The sequence below is a fragment of the Apodemus sylvaticus genome, chromosome 5 (assembly GCF_947179515.1).
Source record: "Apodemus sylvaticus chromosome 5, mApoSyl1.1, whole genome shotgun sequence".
In the NCBI taxonomy this organism is placed as follows: domain Eukaryota; kingdom Metazoa; phylum Chordata; class Mammalia; order Rodentia; family Muridae; genus Apodemus; species Apodemus sylvaticus.
The window spans coordinates 135864744-135891479 of NC_067476.1; the positions used below are offsets into that span (position 1 = coordinate 135864744).

Below are 26736 nucleotides of genomic sequence, written 5' to 3' on the forward strand. Positions count from 1 at the left end.
AGGCCAAGAAAAGTCTGTTGAGCTTCAGTGTAGGGTGGGGCTCTGCTCATTCCCTGACAAGGTATTTTGCTCTTTTTAGTTGTTTTGGTTTTTGTTTTAAAGTTTATTATTGCTATAATGATTTTTTTTCTTGTTTGGAGAGATTGTATTTATTACACCCACCATGTGGGTGCTGTGAACCAAACCCAGGTCTTCTGTAAGAGTAGCAAATGCTCTTACCCACTGGGCCACCTCTCCACCCCTGCTCTCTGGTTCTCTTGATGGTGTGGAGTCTCTGTGGTGCCGTGGTGCTTGACCCTGTGAGCCGCTCGTCCCAGGGCTCGGAAGGAGCTGGATGCCCTGGAGGCTGCTGAAGGAGACTCATCTGCCAGTCCGCTCTCCTCCCGGGTCAGAGACACATTTCCTCAGCACGAGGCCAGTAGCCTTGTGGGTAGTCTGCTGAGGTCTGCCCATCCTGAGCAGGGCCTATTAGATTCCTCAGACCCTGGAGTCCTCCACCACCTGATGTCCTTCCTAGGAATTACTGAGTTACTGCAGTTCGCCTGGTGTTATTTGTGCTGTTTTTGTTGTCGTTGTTTGGTTAGTGTTATTTATTTGTTTATTTGTTTATTTATTTACTTACTTACTAAGATAAAGAGTCTTAACTCCTGGGCTTAAAAAAAAGGTGGTGGGATCCTTCCTTAGCCTTCCAAATGACTGGCCTACTGGCCACCTGCCTGCCTCCTTCCACGCTTCCCTTTTCTTCAGGCTTTCTCTCTCTGCCTGATTTCCGGAAGTGGGAAGTAGAAGTCGAGCAGCCGTGTTCCCCCCAACCTGAGGGTGACCCCCCCCAACCTGAGGGTGACCCCTTTCCTCAGCTCTGGCTGCTGGATGGCTCTCTGGGGATGACTGTTAGAGATGTCACCCCTAATTGCAATATATGAAAAGGATGGGTCTGAGCTGGCCACATGACTCAGTCCTCTGACCCGATCTCTGCAGGAAACTCCAGGTGCGAGCTTCTCAGCCTGGGAACTGACCAGAGGAGTGACAGAATACTTGAGCATCGACTTTTGAGGAGGAAAGGCTATTTGGGCTCACGTTTCAGAGATCTCAGGTTTCCTCACTTGCCCAGTCATAGTGTAGTGTCTCACAGTGGGAACACATGGACAGGAGAGGCCTGTTCAGTTCATGACAGCTAGGAGACAGGGAGACAGGAGAAGGCCTCTCTCAGTGTCCCCTTCAAGGGCATGCATACCTCTAGTGATCTCACTTCCTACCCTGAGGCCACCAGGCTCTACACTTTCTCATTGCCCTGGATGCTGGTGACTAGGCCTTGAGTACAGGGGCTTTGCGGGGCCTTTCCAAATAACAGCATTCACATGCCAGACACGGGCAGCGGGTGAGACTGTGGCCTTTCGAGGGCTGATGGGGCCAGACCACAATACTGAGGTCACCTAACTTTTCAGTGTCCTGAAAACAGTGTACCTAAAATGTCTTTTAAGGACTGTGAGGTAGCCCAGCAAGGAAAGCATTTCTGCTGAAGCCTGACAGCCTGATTCTATCCCAGGCTGAAGAGGAGGACCACATATGTGGATGGCGGCACCTGCTCACTCGCACTCACACACAATATTGATGATGATGATGATGGTGATGGTGATGGTGATGGTGATGGTGGTGATGGTGGTGATGGTGATGATGGTGATGATGATGATGATAATATAACAACAATAATAGAAAAGGAAAAATGTTTTGAGTTCACACTGCTTGTCACATACAGGGCTTTGACTCCTCATGAGCACAGGCAAACAGCTCCTGGGCTGACACTTTTTGGACCCATATGGGTGGCTTTTCCCAAGTTCAGGACACTGCATGATTTGTCATCAGTGGTCTTGGATAGCCTCCTCCACCAGCACAGTGTGCACGTGCAAAGCTAGGGAGACCCTCTTCCTCTGGGTGACAGGCTTCTACAGATGAATCGCAACCACGGCTATGTGTCTCCTAGGCCAAAATGCACAGCATGATGGGTGTGCCTAACCCTGGGTCACCCTGGGGAGCTGGGCAGGGATCATCTGGTAAAGATTCCTCTTTTGTTTGCCCTCCAGGAATAAAGAAGGATCCAGCCAAGGCCTTTGTGCCCAGGACTGTTATGATCGGGGGCAAGGTGAGGTAACTTCCTCCTCCTTCCTTGGTGTTGGGCCTAGGAAGCGCCTGCTTGGAAAGCACGTGTCAGTGTGCACATGGGTTGGATCCCAGTGGCTCTGTGGAGTGCACCTCCCACCCGGACCCCACCCTTGCCACATCCTTCCTCTGCCTCCAGGATGTCACAACACAGTTGTGACTGGAGACATGGAGACAAGGCTATGACTGTTTCGTCTGCCACACGTGAGACCACACTAGTGTCACACGGTTTGAGTTGATTTTATTCGCTGTGATACATCCCAGGAGTGGCAGACATGCATGTCACGTCTCTGTACTCAGGAGTGGCTGGGTCTCGTCAGAGGGTCTGAGCTGTTGGGGTGTGGTTTATGTTTGAGAGACTGCCCTGGCGCAGCCTCCCATGCTTACCCACAGATAGCATGCCAGCTGACCCAGGCCTTCCATGGCCGGAGTGAGGCAGGCATAGGCGCTGCCACTGACTGCAAAGGCGTCCCCGCCTTAGGCGATGCGGCCTGGAGGGTCAGGCTCAGGCTCAGCATCCGCTTGCCTGTCCCCGCTTGCCTGTCCCCGCTTGCCTGTCCCCGCTTACCTGTCCTTGAGTGGTCTCTACCCCATCCATCATCTAATATTTTGGGAGCAAATTTGGATATCATACTATTTTGTTAGAATTCTCGTATATACAATCCAAAGCAATATGGACTTTTAGGAAAGTTTTAAAGTATTACAACAACAGCAACAACAACAACAAAAACCTCACAGAAAAGTAGGAAGGAGCGCAGAGTGTCTTGCTCACCCATTTCAGAGTGGGGTCTAGATAATGCAGCAGATTCTACTTCATGGTGCGTCTTCTCAAGAGGGGTTTCTGTAAAACTACAAGATGTTTTCTTCAGCGTCACTGTGGGATATCACACCCATCACACAGGAAAAGGATTCTTCCACACCAATAAATACCGCTCCCCACTCATACTGTGGGGCCACTGCCCGCTTTGTCTTAGTAAAGTTTAAATGTTATTCTTTTGAGTTGGGGGTTCTCATTGTGTTACTCAAACTGGCTCCAAAGTCATCTTCCTGCTTCAGCCCTGGAGTGGCTGGGACCATAAGCAAGTGCCACCGTGTCCAGCTAAAGTGACATTTACCCTTGCAGTGCTTGGGATAAAACCCAAGGCTTGTCACAAGCATTCTACCACTGAGCCACACGCTTCACCCTAAAGTATTTCTAATAGTTTGAATCAATACTTCGAAGGAAGTCCTCAAATTGAGATCGATGTCTTAATTCTTCTTAAATCTATGGATTTTCCTCATGTCTTTTTTAATTTTCAGTATATTTGCTAAAGAAGTTGGATTTTTCTTGAGGCTAGTCTTTTCTGAACATAGCTGTCTTAGTTAGGGTTTTACCGCTGTGAACAGACACCATGACCAAGCCAACTTTTTTTTTTTTTTTTTTTTTTTTTGAGACAGGGTTTCTCTGTGTAGCCCTGGCTGTCCTGGAACTCACTCTGTAGACCAGGCTGGCCTCGAACTCAGAAATCCGCCTGCCTCTGCCTCCCATGTGCTGGGATTAAAGGCGTGCGCCACCACCGCCCTGCTAAGCCAGCTCGTATAAAGGACAATGTTTAACTGGGGCTGGCTGACAGGTTCAGTACATTATCATCAAGGTGAGGGGAACATGGCAGTGCCCAGGTGGGCATGGTGCAGGAGGAGCTGAGAGTTTTATATCTTCATCCAAAGGAAGCCAAGGAACAGACTGTCCTCTAGCAGCTAGGAGGAGGGTTTTAGTATATCTCTTCATTTTCTGTAGTTTCTGTAAATTAATAGCTCTAGAAGTCTTCATTTCATTTATCTTGTAGTTTCTTTTTTTGTTTTGTTTTTCAAAACAGGGTCTCACTGTGTAGCCTTAGCTGTCCTCAGATTCACAGAGACCTACCTGCCTTTGCCTCCTGGGTGCTGAGATTAAAGGCGTGCGTGCCCTACTACAAATTAGCTACATCTTGTTGTTTCTAAAACACTGGCTAGAATCAAAAAATCAAATTCAAGGCTGGTAAATCCCACAAGTGGGGTGACATGTGGAGTTGATGAAAGTTAAGACAGTTAAGTAAAGCCAGGCCCTTCCATTTCCCCAACACTAGTGGGGTCACGGCCTGTGTGACCTCCACGGTCTGCCAGCCTAGCACAGGTCTCCATGGCTCACGGGTCCTGGGCTCACGGGCCCAGGGGCCAGCAGTGTCACTGAATGCTCCATGGACCCTTCTTGGAGCCTGAACGCGGTGTCAATGTTACGCTCCCCTGACTCTCACCTTCCTGTCTCCAGGCTGCTCCTGGTTACCACATGGCGAAGATGATCATCAAGCTGGTGACGTCCATTGGAGATGTCGTCAATCATGACCCGGTTGTGGGCGACAGGCTGAGAGTGATCTTCCTGGAGAACTACCGTGTGTCTTTAGCTGAGAAAGGTAGCCCCAGACTCCTTGACTAGGTTCTGCTTGGGGCTGGGTAGGGGGTTGGCAGTGCTGATCAGGCCTGTTCTTCACGTAAGTCACCTGCCTTAGAACACCAAGGCCCTGCTGGGAACACTGTCGCGAGAGTGTCTGAGAGCCTTTGCACGGTATAGGCAGAGCCACTGTCATTCTTGCCGTCTGGGCCTCCTTGAGCCCACCTGGATTTCACTGTTCCTCCTCCACTTCAGCTCTGCCTGCCACCCTTGGGGCTCTCATTGGTGCAGTGTGCGACTCCCCTGACGTCCCTTGACCCTTGTCCTCGCCCTGTCTCTCCTCCCTCTCTCCCGCCCCTTCACTGCTCGTCTGCCACGTGCCAGCACTGCTGTCATCCTTTCCTGGGGACATCTCAAAGCTTGTTCGGAGAGTTTGGTCTGGGGCTGTTCTACATAGGCTGCTGCCGGGGACCTCTCCTAGGATATGAGGGTGTTCTTTGACCTACATAGGTCTTTCTTGGTAAGAAACTTATCTCTTAACCAGATGGATGACAAAGAGTCTGAGCCTGGTCATCCCCTTTCCCTTTCTGCCACTGAGGCCAGATGCCCACATGCCCAGCTACATAGCACTCCTTTGCAGACTGTAGTAAGCTCTGGAACCTGGTCTGCTTGTTTCCCTGTGAGCTCACACTGCTCCGGGCTCTGGCCCTTGGCCCAGCTGTTGCCATCAGGTACATGTTACTCCTCCCTCTGTTGGTGCATTTGATGCTTGAGGTCCCTTGGTGAGCTGAAGGAACTGGGCTTCATCCAGGTATTGACTGGGAACCCTAGTGGAACTTATCCCCAAAGCATCTTCTGCCTTTCTGCTACCTAGAGCCCCGCTCACCTTTATTTCTGAGACCCTCTGGCTCCAGACAGGGTCTGCCCCACTTCCTCTCTGGCTCCTTGGTTTTGCTAGGAAACATACAACTGTCATTGGCTGGACTGTGGGCTTGGGGGCTGTAGATGCCTTTTTAGGCCTCTGTATCCTGACCTTTGGCCTTTCCCGCCTTTGAGGTTCTGGTACTGGCTGTGCCACTTTCGGCCCCCTGCCTCATAAGTACATGGAGCCTCAGTGTGGAAGAGGTTGTGTGGTACTTGGCTGCCTGCATGTGCCCCTGTGCACATTAATTTAAGTCTCATCCCGTGAATCTAAAACGTGGACTCAGCCTTCTATGTCATCTAGCTCTGTAGAATCTAAGTCTTTCTTAGGCTAATCAGGAGTGTGTTATAACTGAACAAGATACCAGTGTCAAGAGGAACTTCTCTGCAATGACAGAAAACCAGGACCCGGTCCTCTCACTGTACTTGACTGCCTTGGTTCCCAGAACAGGGTTAAGATGGCTCAGTGGTTAAGACCCCTGGCTGCTCTTCCAGAGGATCCAAGTTGGGTCCCTAGCATCCACATGGTGGCTCACGACCTCTCTTCAGGCTTCTTTGGGCACCAGACACACAGGGGCTACATAGACAGTCACGGAGGAAAAGCACCCACATACAATTTTTAAAAATTAAAAGAAAGTTCCACAACAAAAGTCCTGTGCTACTCTGGGGATTCTCCTCGAGTGCCTCATCTAATCCCCCTGCCTTAGCTAAGCTGGTCCAGAGGAGTCTTGAAAATGCAGGTGTCTACTCTGTGGTCAGTAGCTTGTTTGGCAGTAAGCTCAGTGGCTTCAGAACTGCTTCCTGTCCTAGGATCACCGTCCTTGGAGACAGGCTGTGTCCTAGGATCACCGTCCTTGGAGACAGACTGTCCTAGGATCACAGTCCTTGGAGACAGGCTGTCCTAGGATCACCGTCCTTGGAGACAGGCTGTCTTAGGATCACAGTCCTTGGAGACAGGCTGTCCTAGGATCACAGTCCTTGGAGACAGGCTGTCCTAGGATCACCGTCCTTGGAGACAGGCTGTCCTAGGATCACCGTCCTTGGAGACAGGCTGTCCTAGGATCACCGTCCTTGGAGACAGGCTGTCCTAGGATCACCGTCCTTGGAGACAGGCTGTCCTAGGATCACAGTCCTTGGAGACAGGCTGTCCTAGGATCACAGTCCTTGGAGACAGGCTGTCCTAGGGTCACAGTCCTTGGAGACAGGCTGTCCTAGGATCACAGTTCTTGGAGACAGGCTGTCCTAGGGTCACAGTCCTTGGAGACAGGCTGTCCTAGGATCACAGTCCTTGGAGACAGGCTGTCCTAGGGTCACAGTTCTTGGAGACAGGCTGTGTCCTAGGATCACCGTCCTTGGAGACAGGCTGTCCTAGGATCACCGTCCTTGGAGACAGGCTGTCCTAGGATCACAGTCCTTGGAGACAGGCTGTCCTAGGATCACAGTCCTTGGAGACAGGCTGTCCTAGGATCACAGTCCTTGGAGACAGGCTGTCCTAGGATCACAGTCCTTGGAGACAGGCTGTCCTAGGATCACCGTCCTTGGAGACAGGCTGTCCTAGGATCACAGTCCTTGGAGACAGGCTGTCCTAGGATCACAGTCCTTGGAGACAGGCTGTCCTAGGATCACAGTCCTTGGAGACAGGCTGTCCTAGGGTCACAGTCCTTGGAGACAGGCTGTCCTAGGGTCACAGTCCTTGGAGACAGGCTGTCCTAGGATCACAGTCCTTGGAGACAGGCTGTCCTAGGATCACAGTCCTTGGAGACAGGCTGTCCTAGGATCACAGTCCTTGGAGACAGGCTGTCCTAGGATCACAGTCCTTGGAGACAGGCTGTCCTAGGATCACCGTCCTTGGAGACAGGCTGTCCTAGGATCACAGTCCTTGGAGACAGGCTGTCCTAGGATCACAGTTCTTGGAGACAGGCTGTCCTAGGGTCACAGTCCTTGGAGACAGGCTGTCCTAGGGTCACCGTCCTTGGAGACAGGCTGTCCTAGGATCACAGTTTTTGGAGACAGGCTGTCCTAGGGTCACAGTCCTTGGAGACAGGCTGTCCTAGGGTCACCGTCCTTGGAGACAGGCTGTCCTAGGATCACAGTCCTTGGAGACAGGCTGTCCTAGGATCACCGTCCTTGGAGACAGGCTGTCCTAGGATCACCGTCCTTGGAGACAGGCTGTCCTAGGATCACAGTTCTTGGAGACAGGCTGTCCTAGGGTCACAGTCCTTGGAGACAGGCTGTCCTAGGGTCACCGTCCTTGGAGACAGGCTGTCCTAGGATCACCGTCCTTGGAGACAGGCTGTCCTAGGATCACCGTCCTTGGAGACAGGCTGTCCTATGATCACAGTCCTTGGAGACAGGCTGTCCTAGGGTCACCGTCCTTGGAGACAGGCTGTCTCCAGGGAGAAGGGAATGTAGCAGGGGGGTGAAGCAGTCCTTAGGCTGAGCTGCCGCCCTGTGTTTCTCTGTCCCTACCTCCCTGCAGTGATTCCAGCCGCCGACCTGTCACAGCAGATCTCCACTGCGGGCACTGAAGCCTCGGGCACAGGCAACATGAAGTTCATGCTCAACGGAGCTCTCACCATTGGCACCATGGATGGTGCCAACGTGGAGATGGCTGAGGAGGCTGGGGAGGAGAACCTCTTCATCTTTGGTATGCGGGTGGAAGACGTTGAGGCTCTGGACCAGAAAGGGTATGTGTTGGGATATGTGCCAGCTGTAGGGGGAGGTGCAGAGGGTGGCGGGTAGGGGGAGGTGCAGAGGGTGGCTGGTAAGGGGGGGGTGCAGCGGGGCATGGCTGGTAGGGGGAGGTGCAGAGGGTGGCTGGTAGGGGGGAGGTGCAGCGGGGCATGGCTGGTAGGGGGAGGTGCAGAGGGTGGCTGGTAGGGGGGAGGTACAGCGGGGCATGGGTCAGGCATAGTGCTCATTGAGTCCATTCATAAGTACAAAACATGAATCAAGACAGACCCACGGAGACTGGCTGCTCCTGCATGTCGCCGACAGGCACTCCTCCTGTCACCTGAGGCCCTCGTTACCGGTCTCCTCCTACAGGGACTTTACCACTCATGGCCAGACAAGACACAGTCCATAGACCTTTCCATTTTGGAATGGAATTCAGAAAATCTCAAACAGTACAGGGCTTCGGTCTCCCACTCATCCAGCTTCCCACTGTTTACGTCTTACTGGGGGTATGCAGTCTCCCAGTTACACATTGTTAAAGTCCATGTTGTATTTCCCTTCTCTGTCTTTGTTGGGTCCCCATTTCTGATCTGAAAACAGCTGCTTTTCCTGACCTTGACACTGATGAGGAATCCTGGCCTGTGAATTTACAGACAGTGCAGTCTACTTGCTTTCCAGAACTACTGGTTTCGGGGGAGAGGTTCATGAGACCTTAGGCAACGGTGCCATCAAACTGTCCTTGTCACCCCAAAACCTCATGTATCTGGTAGGGTGTCGCACTTCCTCTCTCAGCTTCACGTCTTAGGACCTGAATGCTCTCATTCCTCTCAGATTTCTTGGTAAGTTTCAGCTAGCCTTATGCCAACCTGTCTGGTTTTATTCCTTCATCCCAGGGTCCCGCTAGGACCCTCTCAGGCATCGTGTCTCTTACTTAGAGTGTACTCCTTTGGTTTTGGTTTTAGTTTTGAGAGCTCTGGCCAGGATTTTATGGTGGTGGACTGACTTCTCTAGCAGAAAGATGAAGGGAGCCTTTTGTGAATACAGATCCTTAGTTATGTTTTCTGAATAGTAAAGGAAGCAGGGATTGGTTTTTATCTAACCAGCTGCATCTCAAGGGCCTAGAAGCCACATGTGGTCAATAGCTGATGCCCCGGGCCACCAGGAGTTGCCTGTCTTTGAGGCTGCTTGTCTGGGGTTTCCGGTGCTAAGTGAGCTCATCTCCCCTAGGTACAATGCCAGAGAATTCTACGAGCGCCTGCCTGAGCTGAGGCAGGCTGTGGATCAGATCAGCAGCGGCTTCTTTTCTCCCAAAGATCCAGACTGCTTCAAGGATGTGGTGAGCATGCTGATGTACCACGACAGGTAGGACGCAGCCTCTGTTACTGTGGCTTTCCAAGTTGGTCCCCAGTCCCCACTACTGACACAGCTGAACTCACCTGGTGGGCTGAAAACTCCGTGTTATGAGGGAGAGATCTGTGTTTATGACTCACAGCCAAACCAGGGACACTTGTGCAGTAGCTTCTAGTGATTCCTCAGGGACCCTGAACCATGGGAAGTGGCTGGCAGCACCACGCAGTCCCCAAACCTCATAGATGTGAACAAGGGGGAGCTCTGTCCCCTGGGCTGTTGCACACCAGCAGAGGGTGCTCAGGAGTGTGCCCTCTGTGATGGCAGGGAGGGTATGTATCCATGACAAGTGTTAGTCTCAGAGACATTCCCTAGTTAAAATGGAATCAGTTTGCCTCATTGCAAAGTTACAATGTAGTTAGAATTTGAGGTATATCATTAAACATGGTATGGTTATAACCAACCTAGTTACATGGCAGGTCTACAAAGACACTGGTGCCTCAGGGTAGTGCTACCCCGCTGGCAAAAGTTGAATCTAGTGTTAACCTCACTTTAAGGGTCTTTGAAGACTGTGCTGCCCACTGGCTTCAGTCAGACTAGGTAGATGTGCAGCATGGAGTGGGACCTACGGGAGCCTATGAAGAGGGACTTTTAAATAGTGAGTCATGCCTCTGCCTAGATAGTAAAATAAAACTCACTGTGGGCTTGCTGTTTGGGTTTGCAGTCGCCTCTGGGAATGTGCACTTCTAACACTTGTTTTGGAAATGATAATTTCCTTAAAAGAAATAATAATAATAATAATAAAAAAGACTTTCTAAAAAGCATCTCCAGAACATAAGGACCCCCAGAGAAGCCTGTGGACCTAGTACAGCCTGGTACCCCCAGGCAGAATAGTTTCCACCTTGGCCCCCAACAGAGCTGGGAGGATATGAGGGGCATTAGCCTGGTCTGGTGTCCTCTGGGAAATACCAGAGGTTGGACATTCTAGGCTGGGCTCCTCACCCACCCCCGGCACATCCTGCCCTGATCCAAGCTCCTATTGCTGTTTCAGATTCAAGGTATTTGCAGACTATGAAGCCTACATCCAGTGCCAGGCCCAGGTGGACCATCTATACCAGGTAAGGCGTGTGGGCCTTCGTGTGGTTGGCTAGGTCTGCATGGATCTGTTTTAGGGTTGAGACCAGAGGGGTGGGCTGCTCTGTTATCAGTATGCCCAGCTTGTTTCTAGGTCAGTTCCTGGCATTAGGTGTCATGAGGAAAACCTGTCGAAAATAGAATAAGGAACCTGAAAGATCATCCATGGGTCTGGCCCACAAGTCAAGACCTTCCTAGAAGGCTCCTTCCATCGAAGTCTGGGGCCGACGCTCTAGGGACAGTTTTGACGTTCTAGAGGAAGCTGTAATGAAGCTGAAGTCTTACAAGAGAGTGCTTGGACATTTTAGGGCATCCTGTCTGCCTGTGGTACTTGCTTACCAGTTTGTGCTCGTGGCTTCCTGCTGTGAGCCATGCCTTCGGAGCCTGAGGACAGGACAGTAATCCTGTCTCAGGCAACTGGTCTCTTCTGGCCAAGTGAGGGCTGTTTTGTAAGCACATGGTTGCAGTTTCTTCTACCATAGGCTGCCCCAAGGCTCAGAACTTATCTGTTAACATCATGCACTGGAAACTCGGGCTCCTAGGATTCCTTAACTCTGCCAAATGTTAATCAGTCTCTTTTTCCCTTCACAGAATTCTAAGGAGTGGACTAAAAAGGTGATCAGGAATATAGCCTGCTCTGGCAAGTTCTCCAGTGACCGGACCATCACTGAATACGCCCGGGAGATCTGGGGTGTAGAGCCCTCTGACCTGCAGATCCCACCCCCCAACCTCCCCAAGGACTAGTTCATTACCCCACACAGTGAGACCAGTGGCTTGTTTAGCTGACTGTGCCCATGCCAGTCTTCAGGCACCGCAAGCAGCTGCTGGTCCCTGCTATCTGAAGTGCTAGGCTTCCAGGAAGGACCATGGGAATGGTTTTGAGGACCTGGATAAGGAAGAAGTAGTGGCACCCTCCTGGTTTCTTATCAAAGAACTCTTGCAGAGCTCATGGCACAGATGGGCAGAGATGGTCCCCACAGCTTCAGCCCATCATCATCCTCAGAGGATGAGCAAGGCGGGAGTGAAGCTGAGCCCCTGAAATCCTGCAGAGCTGAGTGAGCTTAAGCCTTTAGTTCTGGGGTCTGAATAGGGATGTGATGGAGCCAGTATTCCTATGTTCTCCTAGTACCAGTCACCAGCTGCAGGGTACAGCCAACCCCAGTGTGTGGGGTTTGTTGGCCTGCTAGGTAGAACCTTTTCTTCAGGTTTCATGCTCACAGCTTGTCTTTTGCCCTTGGTTGTATTGAGTATGTGGGTGGTTGACCCATAAAGGCCATGCCTCTGTAGCTATCTGTGGAACCTTGTGGGTGTCAAGTAGAACCCAGAACCCCTGGAGAGGAGCACTGAAGAGAGACATTTATCCCATAACTGAGGCTGTCTTGGTTGAGGACTGGCAATTTTATAGAGGGTTGGCTTAGTTCTTTGTTTTTTTCAACAGGAAATAGCACTTCTTGAGGAATTGAAACTAGCTAAAGCCTTCCTTTTTAGCAAGTAGACATTGTATTTGGTCAGTCTGGGTATTTCTGCTTGATGACTCAGCTGCTGGTCCTGCAGTGGGCCCGTTCCCACTCTGCTACAGCAGCATGAGGAGGGGCTGGGCCCACCCACTGCAGGTGCAGTGCTCCTCCCTGGGGGCAGACCCTGCGTTAAGTGCTTCCCAAAGGAGAGTGCACTGTCAGAAAAACAACATAAAATTCTCCTTCCAGAGGCTTCACCACGTGGCATTGCTCTGTCTGGTTGGGTGTGTGCAGGAGAACCCCTCACTTTCCTCACTCTGGCAGCATTAGCTGGGAAGTGTCTGTTTTCAGGACTCAATTCACCGGAACCACTGTGGTAGCTTGTGGGGGTGGGTGGGCAGGTCCTAGGGCTGGTCATCTGCTGCCCTGTGCATGAGGTCCCTTGAAGCCGCAATATATGATCACCCTTCTACTACTTGCTGTTACCTCCTTGTATGAGAAATGGATTAAACTTCTATGCCCATGGCTGGCCACTGTGGTATCTGCATTTCTGCCACAACACACAGTGTCAGGTAACTCCCATGAGAGGCTCCAGGATAGAAGCGCAGAATAGGCTACAGTAGTCCCTCTGTAACCAGGCCCAAGTTTCTGGCACAGAGCAGTTTATACAAGGACTCTTTGATGCCCGTGCCCTCTTGGTAGAGAACAGTAGTGGGTAGCACAGGCTGGCTTTAGTAAAGCTAAATCCCTAGTCCTAGAGTGAGGCAGGGAAGGTTTTTTTCCTCATGTCTTGAGACTCACTTAGGGAGCTCTATGATGCTTTGGCATGGCGAGTCTAAGTTCCAGACATGGGTCCTCCAACTAGCCCACACCTGCTAATGCCGAGCCTGTGACCTAGGAGGAACAGACAGGTGCATTGCCAGGATCTCCCAGCACAGATACCTTGAGATGGAAAGCTGTGTAGCTTTGACTTGGGGGAAAGTCCAAGATCAGGAAAGGCTGGGTCCTCGGTGCCTTGCACCTTCACATCTAGAGGATGCAGGGAGTGCAAATATTCGTACCCAACTGTCTGAACAGGACCATAGCCCGTGGCTGCTCCTCGTGTTAGTTCTTGCTAAGCCTTACGCTCCCGCACTTGTCAGCCCTGCCTAGTCTGTAGGTGTGTAGCTTTAGGTCAGGCTGCTTTGACAAAAGGCCAAACACACTTAGATCAAGACAAAGTGGTGACATGCGTCTGGTTATGCAGCTCATGTCCTCTGGGAGATGGTGCTTCTGTGTTGGCAATGCCGATGTTCCCACAGTGCGGTCATGTGCTCTCTGTCTAGCCCTGCCTTTGAGGAGAGGGTGCCTCCAATCCGAGCAGAGCCCAGTGCCTGAGCGCTGGGAGCAGCTCTCTGGACTTGTGTGGGGATTGTGTCTGGACAGTGGTCAGGAACGGAACTGTGAGGGGGCAGCAGAGGAGGGAAAACAATAAATAGACCACCACCGAGATTTTATTCTTAAATAAATGCTCAGTCTACGGCCAGGTTAGGTGACAGACAGGTGGGCAGGTGGAAGGAAGTGCAGGTCCAGGTGTCCCTTGCTGTGGGTGAACAGATGCCAGGGGGGCAGGGACAGCTGGGGAAGGCGAGCAGGCACGTGAGCTGTGGGGACAAACTGAGCCACTTGGAGTCTGTTCTGTATGTGCCAGGAAGGGCAGAGAGAACCATTTTGCTGTATCTTAAGCGACGGTGCCAGAGAGCCTGGAGTGGTCCTGAGCTCCTGAGTCCTTCCCGAGCTCCCCAGGCCCAGCATATGGGGTCCACCTGTTGTCTATAAGCCTTCCCAAAAAGAGCTCAGTTACAGTGGCCACCAGAGGGTCAGGGGGCCACCTGCCTGCCACCGGGTTTTCCTCGCAGAGCCGTCTATGGAGCCTCTGCCCGCTGTGTCTGGGTCCTCTTTCTAGGTATGCACTGGGCTCCTGAGCACCACAGGTGGTGGCACTCTGGGCTTCTGGGCGCCAGGCTGCTGTCCAGGGAGAAGGGAAGGAAGGTGGGTCTTCATGCTCCTTCATGGGCCAGTCTCAGTGCTGGCGCTCCGGTTCCGACTTCCCTAGGAACTCCCTAGACCAGAGAAGAAGCATGAGTCAAACTGTGTTTGGGCCTAAGACGGCACTCCCCAGTCCTCAAGTGGCTGTCTTAGGTGACTGAGGCTGCAAAGAATCTGGGGCTGCAGGCCACCTGACGAGAAAGCCCTCAGAGTGAGGCAGGAAGAACACTGCAGCTCTCAGGTCAAATCCCAGGCAAAGCTGCGAATGGGGAGGGCAAAGATGTCAATCCAAACACAACTTACTCAGCTCCCTTCCCCAAATGGCAGCCTCTACTGTAATGTAGCTTTGCCTCTGGAATTCTCAAAGGAGCTAGGGTCTGGACTACACAGGATATTGCTCTTTGGGAGATAATTTATGCAATCAATTTAGTCACAGGTTGGGAATAACTGGCCCTCAGCACACCTCTCCAGCCTACCAGCACGAACAGCAGACTACTCTCAGGAGCAAGTGCTCTCCAAGCAGCCCAGTGCTCGGGGTTCCTGTGCTACACAGCAGCCCAAGTATGGCACCCTCTCCTTGGTGGACAAGGAGGGTTAGACTGCTCTGAGTGGTGGGGAATGGGACCTGGGTCATCCCACAAGGAGCTAGGTGATATGGGAATCTATGTAGAAGCATGGAGGCTGGCCATGCATGGGAGGCCAGTCAGAAACGGCTCCTTGTACTGCACACTCGTACTCTGGGTCTGGGCTGCAGCCTCCATTTTGTCCAAGAGTGACTAGTGTGCACAGGCTAGAAACATGGCCTCCCTTCAGGAAGCTGTACACAGGAAGCCTTCCATGTACCGGGAGTGCGCAGATGCACACTGAAAGGCCCCGGATGTGCGCACACTGTACACTCAGCTGCCTGAGTAAGGACTGTGTGTGTGCACAACTGTTAGGTGCTCCCCATTCGTATGTTTGTGTGCACTGTACGATGTGTAGGAAGACCATATGCCCCATCTGACTATATTATCCAGAAGAAAGGAAAACAAAGTTCCGCAACTTGTACATGGTGTTGGTGGCAGGCTCTGGAATCACTGGGACCCCGCAGCACACCTCTGAGCTGCTCAAATGGCTTCAGTGGCTGTCACTTGCTACACAGCTAGCTGTGAGGCAGCACTGTCCAGAGAGGCTCAGGGTTAGCAGAGAACGTCTCACCTCAGTATCCGAGGAAGCTCCGGGCTCTTGTAGATATACTTATGTCTGTAGCCGAGGTCTGAGTGAAAGGGGATGAACTGGACTTTGAAGTCTCGGAAACTTCGAGATGGCGCAGCAATGTTGTATAGCTGGTGAAGGGGAGAGACGAATCAGCCTAGAGCCAGTGGAGACCCACCTATGACCCCTCCTTCAATAAAGCCCGGTGCTTCCTCCGGAGAACAGCCCCCGTGCCCACAGACACTGCTTCTGTCATTGCAGCCTACACAGCCAGGGTCCAAGAAGCCAGAGTCTGGTCTAACAGGCCAAACACGAGGCACTGCCACTTCCTTAAGTCATCGTTTATGACCTCTTTCTGCTCTTATGCTTCCGGAGTGCCCTTCCCCTGAGGAACAGCTACGAGGGGCAGCTCGGCTGCACGCACCATGGGTGCACTGCTGGGCAGTTCTCACTCTCTTGGATGGCTTCATCATCTGTGTAACTTGCAAAGCCTGCCCAGAGTGAATCCTGTGCCAAGTCTGCTGATGAGGCACAGCCAGCACCCCTAGGCTCTCCTGTGCCAGGTACGGTGTTCTTCACCACACAAACTGCCCCCCACCCCACAAATCTAAGCCAGCTTTCCAGCAGCAAAGTGAAAGCAGATTTAGTAGCAGCAAGTGCAGGTCCCTGCAGTTTATCCCCAAAGGCAAGAAAACAGCCTAGATGTCTTCCATCAGTTCTGCCAGCAGAGGTAGAGTGGTCCCCTCAATCCTCCCATGGCAGCCTGGCCTCTAACGCTTGTTTGTCATAGTTTCTGGTGGCTACAACAGCAGTCTGCTCTTACCCTGACATCGGACCTCATAGGCTGGTGAGCACCTGGAAAGATGCAAACTAATGTGATGGAAGCCCACTCCACGACACGGTGGGCGGGGCCTGCGTCCCTCCCTTGCAAGCCCAACCTGATCCATACTAAGGGCCAATGGCATCTACTGTACCGGGGCAGTGTCACAATACCTACCTTTCTGCCGAGATGAAAGGGCACAACTGGGTCATCCTCAGCGTGCAAGATGAGCAGAGGACAGGAGATGTGCTTCACACTGTAGGAGAAAGGGACGGTCAGGTGGAGACCAACGAGGGCAGAGATCTGAGTTTATGGTGTGTTCCTCCTCGGTGCTTAACAGCCTGAATGCACCTAGGTTTCTTTTTACTACAGAACTAATAAATACCTTCTTAGGTTTGTTTTGTTTTGTTTTATTTGAAATAACTGTATTTCAGCGAGGTGACCGATGTCAATCTAGAGGTCACTGCACTCCCCAACATTTTATGAAAATGGAAAACCATTAACTTTGCCAGCAGATATATTAATAGTTAAAAACAACAACAATGTTTACAAATAAGGATATCTAAGTGCTCTACGGATCTTACCACAAGTGGATATTACTATGAATCTGTTGGTTAAAGATCAGTGCTCTACTTAACTTTGTGTAATTGGCATTTCAGTCATTCTAGCGTTGAGCCTTTAATGGCAAATGGCACAATAGGTTCAGTAGAGCCAGTTCTTCAGCAAGCCACAAAGTAGAAAGAACAGCCACCAGGACTGGACCGGGCGACTGGGGTAGCCACTTGAGCTGTTTCCACCTTGACCTCTAGCAGAGCTGTGCACTTCCCTGAAGGTAGCACCACGATGCCATCCCAACACGAAGCAGGGCCTTGCCTCAAGAGAGCATGTGACCCCAAACATAACCTCCTACTAGTTGGCACCCAGCGCACATAGAACCATGGGGGTACATTTCTTGTGTATATACTCCATATATGCATGTGGAGGCAAAGGCCAGAGGATAATCTTGGACATTATCTCCAGGTGCTTGCCTACCTTCTGTTTTGAGACTGGATCTCTTACTGACCTCAGGCAATCAGAAACCAGTCTCTGCCTCTTAGCACTGGAATTACAAGCCTTATCCTCTCGCCTGGCTTTTTTTTACATGGGTTCTGGAGCTTAAACTCAGGTCTTCATGCTGACAAGACAAACTTCCAATGGTGGAACATCTGATACGCTATTTCCTTTAACCTAAGCCTCTTGGAGAAAGCGGCAAATCCTTGGTGTGGAAACTGCCTGTGTGGGCGTAGGAAGGTCCCATTTACACATGAGGCCGCCGTGCAGGTTAAAGCAGGTTACCCTGGCGCATGCCCGCAGCTCCTCACATGCGGCCTATCTGTGTGCGAGCTGGAGCCAGGGCAGATGCCTGGGGCCAATACTCACTTTTTTTTAAAAAGCAAATTTGCTTTTCTCAGTTAACTTTCCTGTAAGATCTACAATGGTAATACTTAAACAAGGGGATTTGTCTGTAATGGTTACTTAAATTTTAATCTGGTGCATTTTTATTTTTAGAAGCAAAATACATACCTGAAGGAAAACTGCTTATGCTTTCATATCTATTTCAATGTGATCACTGTTAAATTTAAATACTGCTTTAATGTCTATTCAGAGGCCCTGATTTCTAGACTGGAAAAATGATTATATGGGCAAAAATGTTATTAATCTTTTACAATTCTTTATTTCTCTACGAGAAGAAAAGTGTTCTTTTTTAATGACTATTTTCATTATCTATCTACTTGTTCAGTAGATACAGCTCTCGCTGCACAATCCTGACAACAATAATGTGATTTCTGGAGCCTATGTAGCAGGCATCTGTAATCCCAGTACCCCTGCGGTAAGATAGGAAACAGAGGCAGGAGCATGGCCCAGAAGCTGTGGGTCAGCAAGCCTAGAATATGCAGCATGGCAGAAATAGCAAGAGAGAACCTGCCTGAAGAGACCTGAAACACTGACTCCATTTGCAAACCGAGGCATGGACAGACCCTGCCCTGTCAGAGAAATGTTTTTTCTTATTTCTAATACTAAGCTCAACTTGACTTTCCCTTTCAAAAGACACCGTCTCGGAGAGCAACCGTGAGTCTCCTGCAGCCCTCTGTCAGGCTCACACTGCGCTGAGTCATGGGCAGGCCTGTGTCTGTCTACTCACTCTTCCATAATACTCACTTTTCGTCATTTGCAAACTTAATTCCACTGCTTGTAATGGGGTCGAGGAAGAACCAGTCAAAGCCAGGGAAGTATCGGTATATCTGAACAAGACAGAAAGCGTTTTCAGAAGGCTAAGAGGGCTGTGCAGAAGGAAAAGGCCGAGAGTTATGGCAGTTTAGGTTTAAGGGATTATGGGGATATACAGTTCCCATTTCCAGCTTTGTCCTGGCTTTGTGACTAGGGACAGAAAACTGCCGGCCCCAAAGATCAGATAAGGCTTCCACACCTCACATGTAACCACAAACCAGACTCTCCACAGACAAAGACAGATACCCACCAAGGAAATGGGAATAAAAGGCTGGTTTCCTCACAAAATGTCAGGGAAAAGCTGTACCAATGGCATGAGAAAATAAAGGAGTGCTCTGGCCATAGGTGAAGCAGGAAATCTCATGTCAGCACAGATACTCAGGTCACACGTTGGTCAGGAGCTCAAGTGGGAAAGTAGATGGGCAGGGCCAGGGAAAGGGTGGCTCCCTCCTGAGGAGGGAGAGGTGGGGACGGACTGGCCCTAGAGTCCTTGGCAAGGTTACCTGAACTTTACTCTGAGACAATCCTGGGAAGTCCGACTCTCCAGTGTACTGAGCCTGGGTTCTAATAATCCTCTGGCACCTCCCAAGTGGGGAGCTAGCTGCACCCTCCACAGAACCAAGTGGGCAGTGATGCCGCCATGAGTGCAGCCAGGTGTGCAGTGCAGCCAAACAGGACTGGCTATGCAGTCTGGCCACAGGGGCATGGCCTCCTACAGTACCAGTGCCCCCGGCTGAAAGCTCTTCCCTCTTCTCTGGCAGCTCTCTGGGCGGGCGGTGCCTAGTACTAGGGGTCTTCAGTGAATATTAAGTGGCTCCTTTTAGTATGACTGGTCTCAGTATCTACTTCCTCTTAGTTTCATGATAATTATTTTAACAGTGAAAATACATTTTTCATAAAACCGTATACTTGCCACTGAAAATGGATGACTCTTTGCTTCTTCACGAATATTTGTAAATGGAGACTCCAATATAAGGGCATCTGGTGGCGTCTCTAGATAGACAAAGAGAGTTTACAGTGGGTAAAGAAGTGACAGAGCCAGTGAGGCTAGGTGGCGGCAGTGTGTGAACAGGACAGAGAGCCCAGGCACCCACTTTTGCACGAGCCTCCCACCACCATCAGCCCCGGCCCCGAGGGGCTCCAGATGACTTCTAAGGAGCCTACTGGGAGGGCAGGTGGGGTAAATGCTGAGAACACCTGGAGCCCACCCTTGATGGTCAGCTTATGCTATCACTGTGCTGCTTGCCAGTTAGACTTTGCTTGCCAGGAATGCATAGCAGGGACTGGATCACTAACACGTACGACAAGGCACACGGCCACACAGTGCCTGGCTCCCTCACCTCGCTCACAGAGGCGCCGTACCAGATTTGTTGCCACTCTGGAAAGAAAAAACACTTCAGCTGAATTCTGAAGAAAATCTTTTTAAGTGAAGCTGTGCTGATCCTGGAAAATGCTCAGAGAATCTGTCCTGAGAAGCTAACCTCAGTTAGCTTCAGGGTGAGTGGGAGGAACAAGGTGAACCACAAGTTGACCTTTCTTAAAAGGTGACAGCAGCCACCTTCCTGTCCTCAGGTATGTGGTCTCTCTCCAGGAACAGTCTCCCACAGGTTGCCCTCCCCCCCACTCTGTACCCCCGCACCCCCTTCAGCTGGTACACTGGCTGGTTGGTACAGTTACTTCTGGGAGACAGGAGGACAGTAGCACTTGTCACCCACCAGGGCCAGGGACCTCCTGCTGTCTTAGAATAAGACCTGGCAGATGCCACGCAGACAACCAGAGAGACAGCCAGCATCCTTCCCCTGGGGCTTCCTCCCTCCTCCCAGAGGAACCCAGGTTGCCCATGGATCTTTCTTCTTGATGTTCCCTGCTAAGCTGAACATGCCAAAGTGACAAAGCTGGTTCCAAGCATCTTTACCTAGTGTACTGTACTCAGGGGTTGGTAAACACACCCCAAGTCACAGCTGACACAGTCCAGCACTCTGTCTGCACCCTGAGAGCGCTTTGGGACTAGAGCTCCCTGGTCACTGGCTGCCGTCTGCACTGCCCATATTGGTTCTAAGGCACTTCCAGCTGCAGAGCAGTTGAAGGAGTTCAGTCTCTCCTTCGTCGCTCATGGTGCTTTACTCCCTTACCCCCTGCACGGGGACAGGAGCCTAGGGCTGAGCACTGGATGATGCCGTAGGCTCAGAGGCCGCACACGAGGCCAGCCTTCACTACATCACTCTTTTGCTTTGAGAGCTCTTACCCAGTGCCCAGTGAATGGCCCCAAATATACACAGGATTATCACCACTTCTTGCTTTGATCCAGTCAAAAACATGGAGTGCGTCATACGTCATGCCTCGCTCCGACGGTGTTCCTACTGAGTCACCCCAACCTGAGAGAGAGGAATGTCAAAGGCAGCTTGTGAAACTAAAGCAGCTCCAGTAAAAGCTGCCCCACGAGCAACTGCAGCCCCTTCTGTGTGCCCTCATTTCTACTCCAGCTCTGGGGGCAGGGAGACAGGCAGTGGTGAACTTTCCCTACTTTTTCTGGCCGACAAACCAGACAGCCCTGTTATTCTACATGCATATCAGATTGGAACTAACAAGAGAGTCAGCAAGGCACACACCAGACCCGCAAATCCATGTCCTGCTAGTGCATGCGTCCTTCAAGCTATTTCTTCCTCTGCTCTACCCACAGGCCAGCACTGAGGCTCATGAGGACCAGGCGAGGTGGACTGCTGACAAGATGACCCCAGTCTGCCCAGGGCCAACAGAAGGAGGCCAAAGAGGAGGAAGTCATGAAGCAGCAGGGAGGCAGGGAGGTCAGGAGATTCTCCAGGCAACTCTGATTCTCTCCTGATCTCCAGCAAAGATCAAGGACAAACTGCCTCTCAGTGGCTTAGCACTGAGTCATCCTCACATGACTTATGCACACCATCCTGCTGTGTAAGCAAGTCTAGAATTATAATACCAGACTCCAAACCCAGGGAAGAAGAGCTGAGGAGGGACTTAGCTAAAGGCTTAGTGTATCGAGTAGGAGACAGAGCATGAAGGGAGAGACAGTGAACAGAAAGTAGGTGCATACTCAGATAGAACAGGATTGTTCCACACCACAGACAGAAACACACGAGGAAGAATGTTTCTGAAAACCTTTGCAGAATGGAGAAGGCAAAAAGAAGGAAAAGGAGCAGGGCTTTCCAGCTCTTTGCTTAATTCATCCTTTTGTTTGTTTTGCTTTGTTTTGTTGTTGTGGTTGTTTGTTTTTTGAGTCTCTGTGTAATCCTGGCTATCCTGGAACTCCCTCTGTAGAGAGGGCTGGCCTTGAACTCAGAGATCCATCTGTCTCTGCCTCCCTAGAGCTGAGATTAAAGGCATAGTGAAAGCCATCACTGTGTTCAGCAACAGTGGCTCCTGGAGAAGTTGACATCTTAATCATAGAACTGGCAAACATGTGACCCTTAGGCCAAGGGAGTTATGCTGCAGAAAGAATGAAGGCCACTGATGAGTCAGTCTTGATACCAGGGGATCTGGGTAAAGCCCAAGTAGTCATGAACATTTTGATAACAGAAAGGTCAGGGCTGGAGAGATGGCTCAGTGGTTAAGAGCACTGGCTCCTCTTCCAGAGATGCTGAGTTCAATTTTCAGTAACCACATGGTGGCTCACAACCATCTATAATGGGATCTGATGCCCTCTTTTGGAATGCAGACATACATGCAGAAAAGGAAAGAAAAACATGTCAAATGCCAGTGTCCCTCTGCAGCTAGGAAAGCCCAGTGGTTAGGGGTTGCTCCAGAAGTCATGGAAGAACAAAGCTCACAGACACTTTAATTCTATCTCAGGGGTTAAAGATTTTGGACTTCTGATTCTCATAACTACAAGATAATAAATTTGCTTTGTTTTAATATGTTGTTTGTGGTCATTTGTTACATCAACAAAAGGAAACTAATATAAATCCCACTTGTAGGTAACAGTGGCTTCCATCCCTTAGTCCAAGGACATCTGAACCACTGCCCTTGCCAGGAGAGTCAAACAAGGTGGCTGAGCGGCCTTGTCCCTTGAGCTCTCCAACTGGGGATTCTATGGAAGAACAGTCCTTAACAAACAGTTGTTCACTGTTAAAAAAGTATTCCTGTTGCTCATTGACCAGAATGCTCACAGCAAATATCAAACTGGACTCTCAGTCTTCTCAGGGACAACCCTAAGAACAAAAAGAAAGAAGCAAGACTATCTAAGACAGAGGAGTTCATCTGCTCTCAGTGAATCCTTTCCAGCTTTCATTGTTTTACCAGACTAAAGCCTAGCTCTGCTACTGAGCTAGTGTCTTATGTCCAGCTGCAGGGAAAACACGAGTCCCAAGTCAGCACCCAGATGCTACAATAGGATGTCTATTACCCTTCCTCCCACTGACAGTGCAGTCCGTGCAGGCCCAGAATTGTACAAACAAGATGTCTGCCTCACTTCCAAGTTCTCACAGTCTGCCCACTAAGAATCATTAGAAGTGAGGACATGATACATTCTTAAAGGAACCTCACCTCTGTAGTCAAAGGTGACCACGTGGTAACCAAGGGAACTCAGCACCTGTGAAGGGAAAGACATGCATTATTGGCAACCCATCTTGGCCTGAGCAGCTTGCCTCCCACGAAACTCATGCAGAGCTCTGCCCTGAGTCATGTATACGATGGAACGTAACGGATAGTTGACATGCAGCTCCTGCCTGGACTTGCTGTGGTAGAGTGTTCTAACTTCCTCTGCCTAAGCAGCATGGGAAGGATGCCTTCTCTGCTGATGCTTAGATGGCCAAGTCGCCAGCTCCTATACCTCTCAGGATGATGCTTTACAACACAGGTACAACAGCAGAGCGCTCTCAGGTACTGTCAACAGGCTTGAGGAGGCAGGATGCTGGTGGACCTCAGAGACTTCAGTAACTGCAACCTAGTATTTATCCGATTTTGTTGAATTTTTCTCTATTTTTTAAAAAATCCCCACAGATTTACTAGCTGTTCTTGCCCAGTCTCATTAAGATCATAACTCTGGGCGATAGTGGCACATGTCTTTAATCCTAGCACTCAGGAGGCAGAGGCAGGTGGATCTCTAAGTTTGAGGCCAGTCTGGTGTACAGACCAGGCAGTTCCGGGGCAGTCAGGGATCGAACTGGATTTCTTGATTCTAAACTACTGAGTCATCCCTCCAGTTCTGGAATCCCAGAAACCTTGTCTTGAACCAAAACAAAATAAAACAAAACCCAAAAGAACCCAAACCCCCAAACCCCGAAAAACCCAAACCAATCATGACTCGTGTGCAGTGTACAATATGCTGGCTTGGGTATGCGTAGAACAATGAAAGCTACTTCCATGCCACCACTGTCACCTAGAGCTGCTTAACACTCCACCTTCAGGAAGACAAAGTGCTTTCCCAGGGAACAACCTGGTAAATCCTGTCCTCTCTTAGTCAGCACCCAAAGCCCTGTGGACCTGGACAAGGAGAGTTGCTTCTACTACAGAAAACAATGTCAAACGCCTTTCATCTCATTCACAAATACCTGAGACAGAATCCCCAAATTTTTGCACTGGTTCTGGAGCCCACCCCAGAAGCAGCACATGGAAGATCCATGGAAAACTAGTGCGCATGACCTTCCAGCATGTCCGTGAATGGTAACTTTTCAGAGCGGCTAACTCAAGTGACCCCTTCTATTCCAGCATCCTGCAGCCAACAGGACTGCTCCTTCGGGCCATCAGCACTCACCTTGTACAGCTCTACCCGGTGGTCACCTCCTCTGCAGCATAAAAAGGAGAGAAACAGGAAGTAGTGTTAGTGCCCCTGCTCAAGGTAGGGCATGGGAAGGCCCTCAAGAGTCTGGGATCCCAGAGCTACAGGCGTGACGCAATGGTTTAGAATGCTTACTGTTCTTTCAGAGGTTCTGGGTTGAGTTCCCAATACCCACATTAGGCGGCTTACACCTGTTTGTGTCTACAGTTCCAACGGGCACCTGCATGCACATAGTGCACATAAACTCACGTAGGCACACAAACATATTTAACATATTAAATCCGGGATCCCAAAGCCCATTTCAAAGACAGGCCTGTGTAGACACATGACTCTTCGAATCCACCTAAGTGGCATCAAACTTATTTCTAGCACCTTAGGGTATTTCTTAATTATCATATGTACTGTTTCAATAGGAACAAATACTTAATAGCCCCAGATTCATGAGATACATGGAAACACAACACACTCCCACCCTGCCTGCCCATGCTACCCAGCCCTTCCCAGTGTCCTAGGGCCAGGGCCACCTGTGTGCGTGGAAGCTGTCAAGGAACTTGGTCCAGGTACCATCCTACTGTGCCCCTTATTTCCTATCTAGACCCCCTGGTCACAGGAGCTCCTTTCCATGTGCTGCTTCATTATGCTACACTGATGTCCCTTCACATGCCACACATACATGTGGACTCTACCTAGACAGTGAGTCCTGGGCCTTCATCGGAGGCCTTTGTTAATTTACAGGAGTGAGAATGGCTAGCTCCTCAGCAGAGTAGGGTCCTAGCCAACCATTTGTTAATCCTTTCTTCATCCTTCAAACCTATTTTCCTTCTTTCATAGTGAGCACCAAGGCCATTTCAGGAATATGGTGAGTGGGAACGCCATTGCAAGGACACACGAATGAGTTAGAGGAGTAAAACAGACATTGTGGCACGAAAACGCAAAGAGGTGTTCAAGACCAGAAGGAAGCCATGGCAGATGTGCTTAGCTGTCTGTGGAAAACACCTTTCCCAAGCTCCCCAAACTCCCTCTGTTGTCTGCAAACAGAAAGTGGAACTGAGAGCTCAAGGAAGCTGCCCCTTCAAGACATCAATGCTAATTACTCAGACTGGTGGAGCTGCCCAGGGGACTGTGCTTGGGGAGGGAAGGATAGCCAGAGAAGTGTCTGAGCAAGTGAGCCAAAGCATTTAAGAAATGGGGTGCAGACAGGACCAGACAGAATGCAGGCACGCCGGAGCGGTCTCCAGGAGCAGGAGGGCACAGCAAAGCACTAGATGTCACCGTATTCCTGTCAGACACAAAGCTACAGCGAAGCTTTGTCTTTTTTCTTTAACACATTACCACCAGAAACATGTGCCACAGCCAACTACAATTTTCTCATTTATGAAAAGATGCTACAAGAGCTGTTTACAGCTACTTGGTCTTTGAAAAGCAGAAGAGAAACCTACTGCAGCCTGTCCTCAACAAAGCAGAGTGCAAACTCTACAGAGCAGGAGCCAAACATTCTGCTCTTGGCACAGAGACCCACCTCGTGGGCAGTGCTTCTGGGTTCCCTCTGCAATGCGCTCTGCATGGCCCCACGGCAGATATCTACCCAGGACTGCATTCCCTTCTACAAAGACCCATACATTGTTTTTCTTGCTATTTCTACCTATAAAAGGTCTACCCTGAAGCTACTCTCTGGTGAAGGGCTACCTCCCTTCTGGCTCCTTCAGGCTCTCTCACAGGCAACCCAAAGAAGCATAGAAAAAGGGACCCTGTTATTTTCAAACAATGCTCTTCTTTCACAACTGCACCTCCTCTGCCCCTTCTGAACAACACGCTGTGGTATAAACAGTACCAGTACGTGGGCCTTTCAGGTGGGAGAGCAGCTCCAGTGTAAGCCTGGAGTCCAAGGCCTTAAACCCACCTCGAGAAGCATTGGGGTAAAACAGAAAGGCTCCAATGGGCAAAGTGTGTACTTTTTCAACAGCCTACTAGAACACACTGATTTACTGTGTTGATGTGTCAAGACTGCCAGCAGACCGGTCACATACACAGATAGCCCAGGACAGCAGACATGTTCATACATGCTCAGTCTTCAGCTTTCCTCCGGTCACTTTTCAATACTCTCTGCCTCTTTTTCAGAAGTGTGAAGAAAAAAGAAAGAGGAGGAAGGAGAGAAGGAGGAGGGAGAGTGCTTGCCTTTTTGTATAGCTACCCTAATCTATACTTTAGGGCTTTCTCACAGAGTTGTCTGCCACTCTTCAGATCAGAGGTGACAAACACAGAAAGTCAAGAGGGAGTCAGTATTTTCCTCAACGGTGTACTGAGGCCACCACTTGAATGACTACCACTTCCTTAAAGAGAAGCCCTGTTTCTTAATTTACACTTTAGCAGACATAGTGCCCTTTGACCCAAAGCAGAAGGAAACGCCCTATGGCAGGGGAGCTTAGCCTCTGACAGAAACACATCCCTTCCTCGTGATTCAAGCTGCAGCTTCCAGAGCTGCTTGCTGCTCAGCACCATCTCCCAGGGAGCTCTAGGAAGATGGGACCCACAGGTCCACAGCACACACGTCTGCCTCCACACTCTCCCAGCCCCAGAAAAA

The 26736-nt window shown here is 50.4% G+C and overlaps 2 protein-coding genes across 3 annotated transcripts in view; one reads left to right on the plus strand and one right to left on the minus strand.

Moving 5' to 3' along the window:
* The window catches only part of Pygb (glycogen phosphorylase B), a 47869-nt gene extending 35248 nt beyond the window's left edge, over window positions 1-12621 (plus strand). The window contains exons 15-20 of the mRNA XM_052183862.1: window positions 2082-2140; window positions 4445-4586; window positions 7965-8172; window positions 9386-9520; window positions 10557-10623; window positions 11231-12621. Of these exons, the coding sequence (XP_052039822.1) occupies window positions 2082-2140; window positions 4445-4586; window positions 7965-8172; window positions 9386-9520; window positions 10557-10623; window positions 11231-11383 (764 nt within the window). The 3' untranslated portion in view covers window positions 11384-12621. The remainder of the gene's footprint in view (window positions 1-2081; window positions 2141-4444; window positions 4587-7964; window positions 8173-9385; window positions 9521-10556; window positions 10624-11230) is intronic.
* Window positions 12622-13571: 950 nt separating this feature from the next.
* The window catches only part of Abhd12 (abhydrolase domain containing 12, lysophospholipase), a 70251-nt gene continuing 57086 nt past the window's right edge, over window positions 13572-26736 (minus strand). For both annotated transcript variants that reach the window (XM_052183863.1, XM_052183865.1), the window contains exons 5-13: window positions 24132-24162; window positions 22922-22967; window positions 20652-20781; window positions 19747-19784; window positions 19320-19399; window positions 18338-18420; window positions 16316-16394; window positions 15322-15449; window positions 13572-14198 (exon numbers count right to left, since the gene is read on the minus strand). In XM_052183863.1, the coding sequence (XP_052039823.1) occupies window positions 14159-14198; window positions 15322-15449; window positions 16316-16394; window positions 18338-18420; window positions 19320-19399; window positions 19747-19784; window positions 20652-20781; window positions 22922-22967; window positions 24132-24162 (655 nt within the window). In that variant the 3' untranslated portion in view covers window positions 13572-14158. The remainder of the gene's footprint in view (window positions 14199-15321; window positions 15450-16315; window positions 16395-18337; window positions 18421-19319; window positions 19400-19746; window positions 19785-20651; window positions 20782-22921; window positions 22968-24131; window positions 24163-26736) is intronic.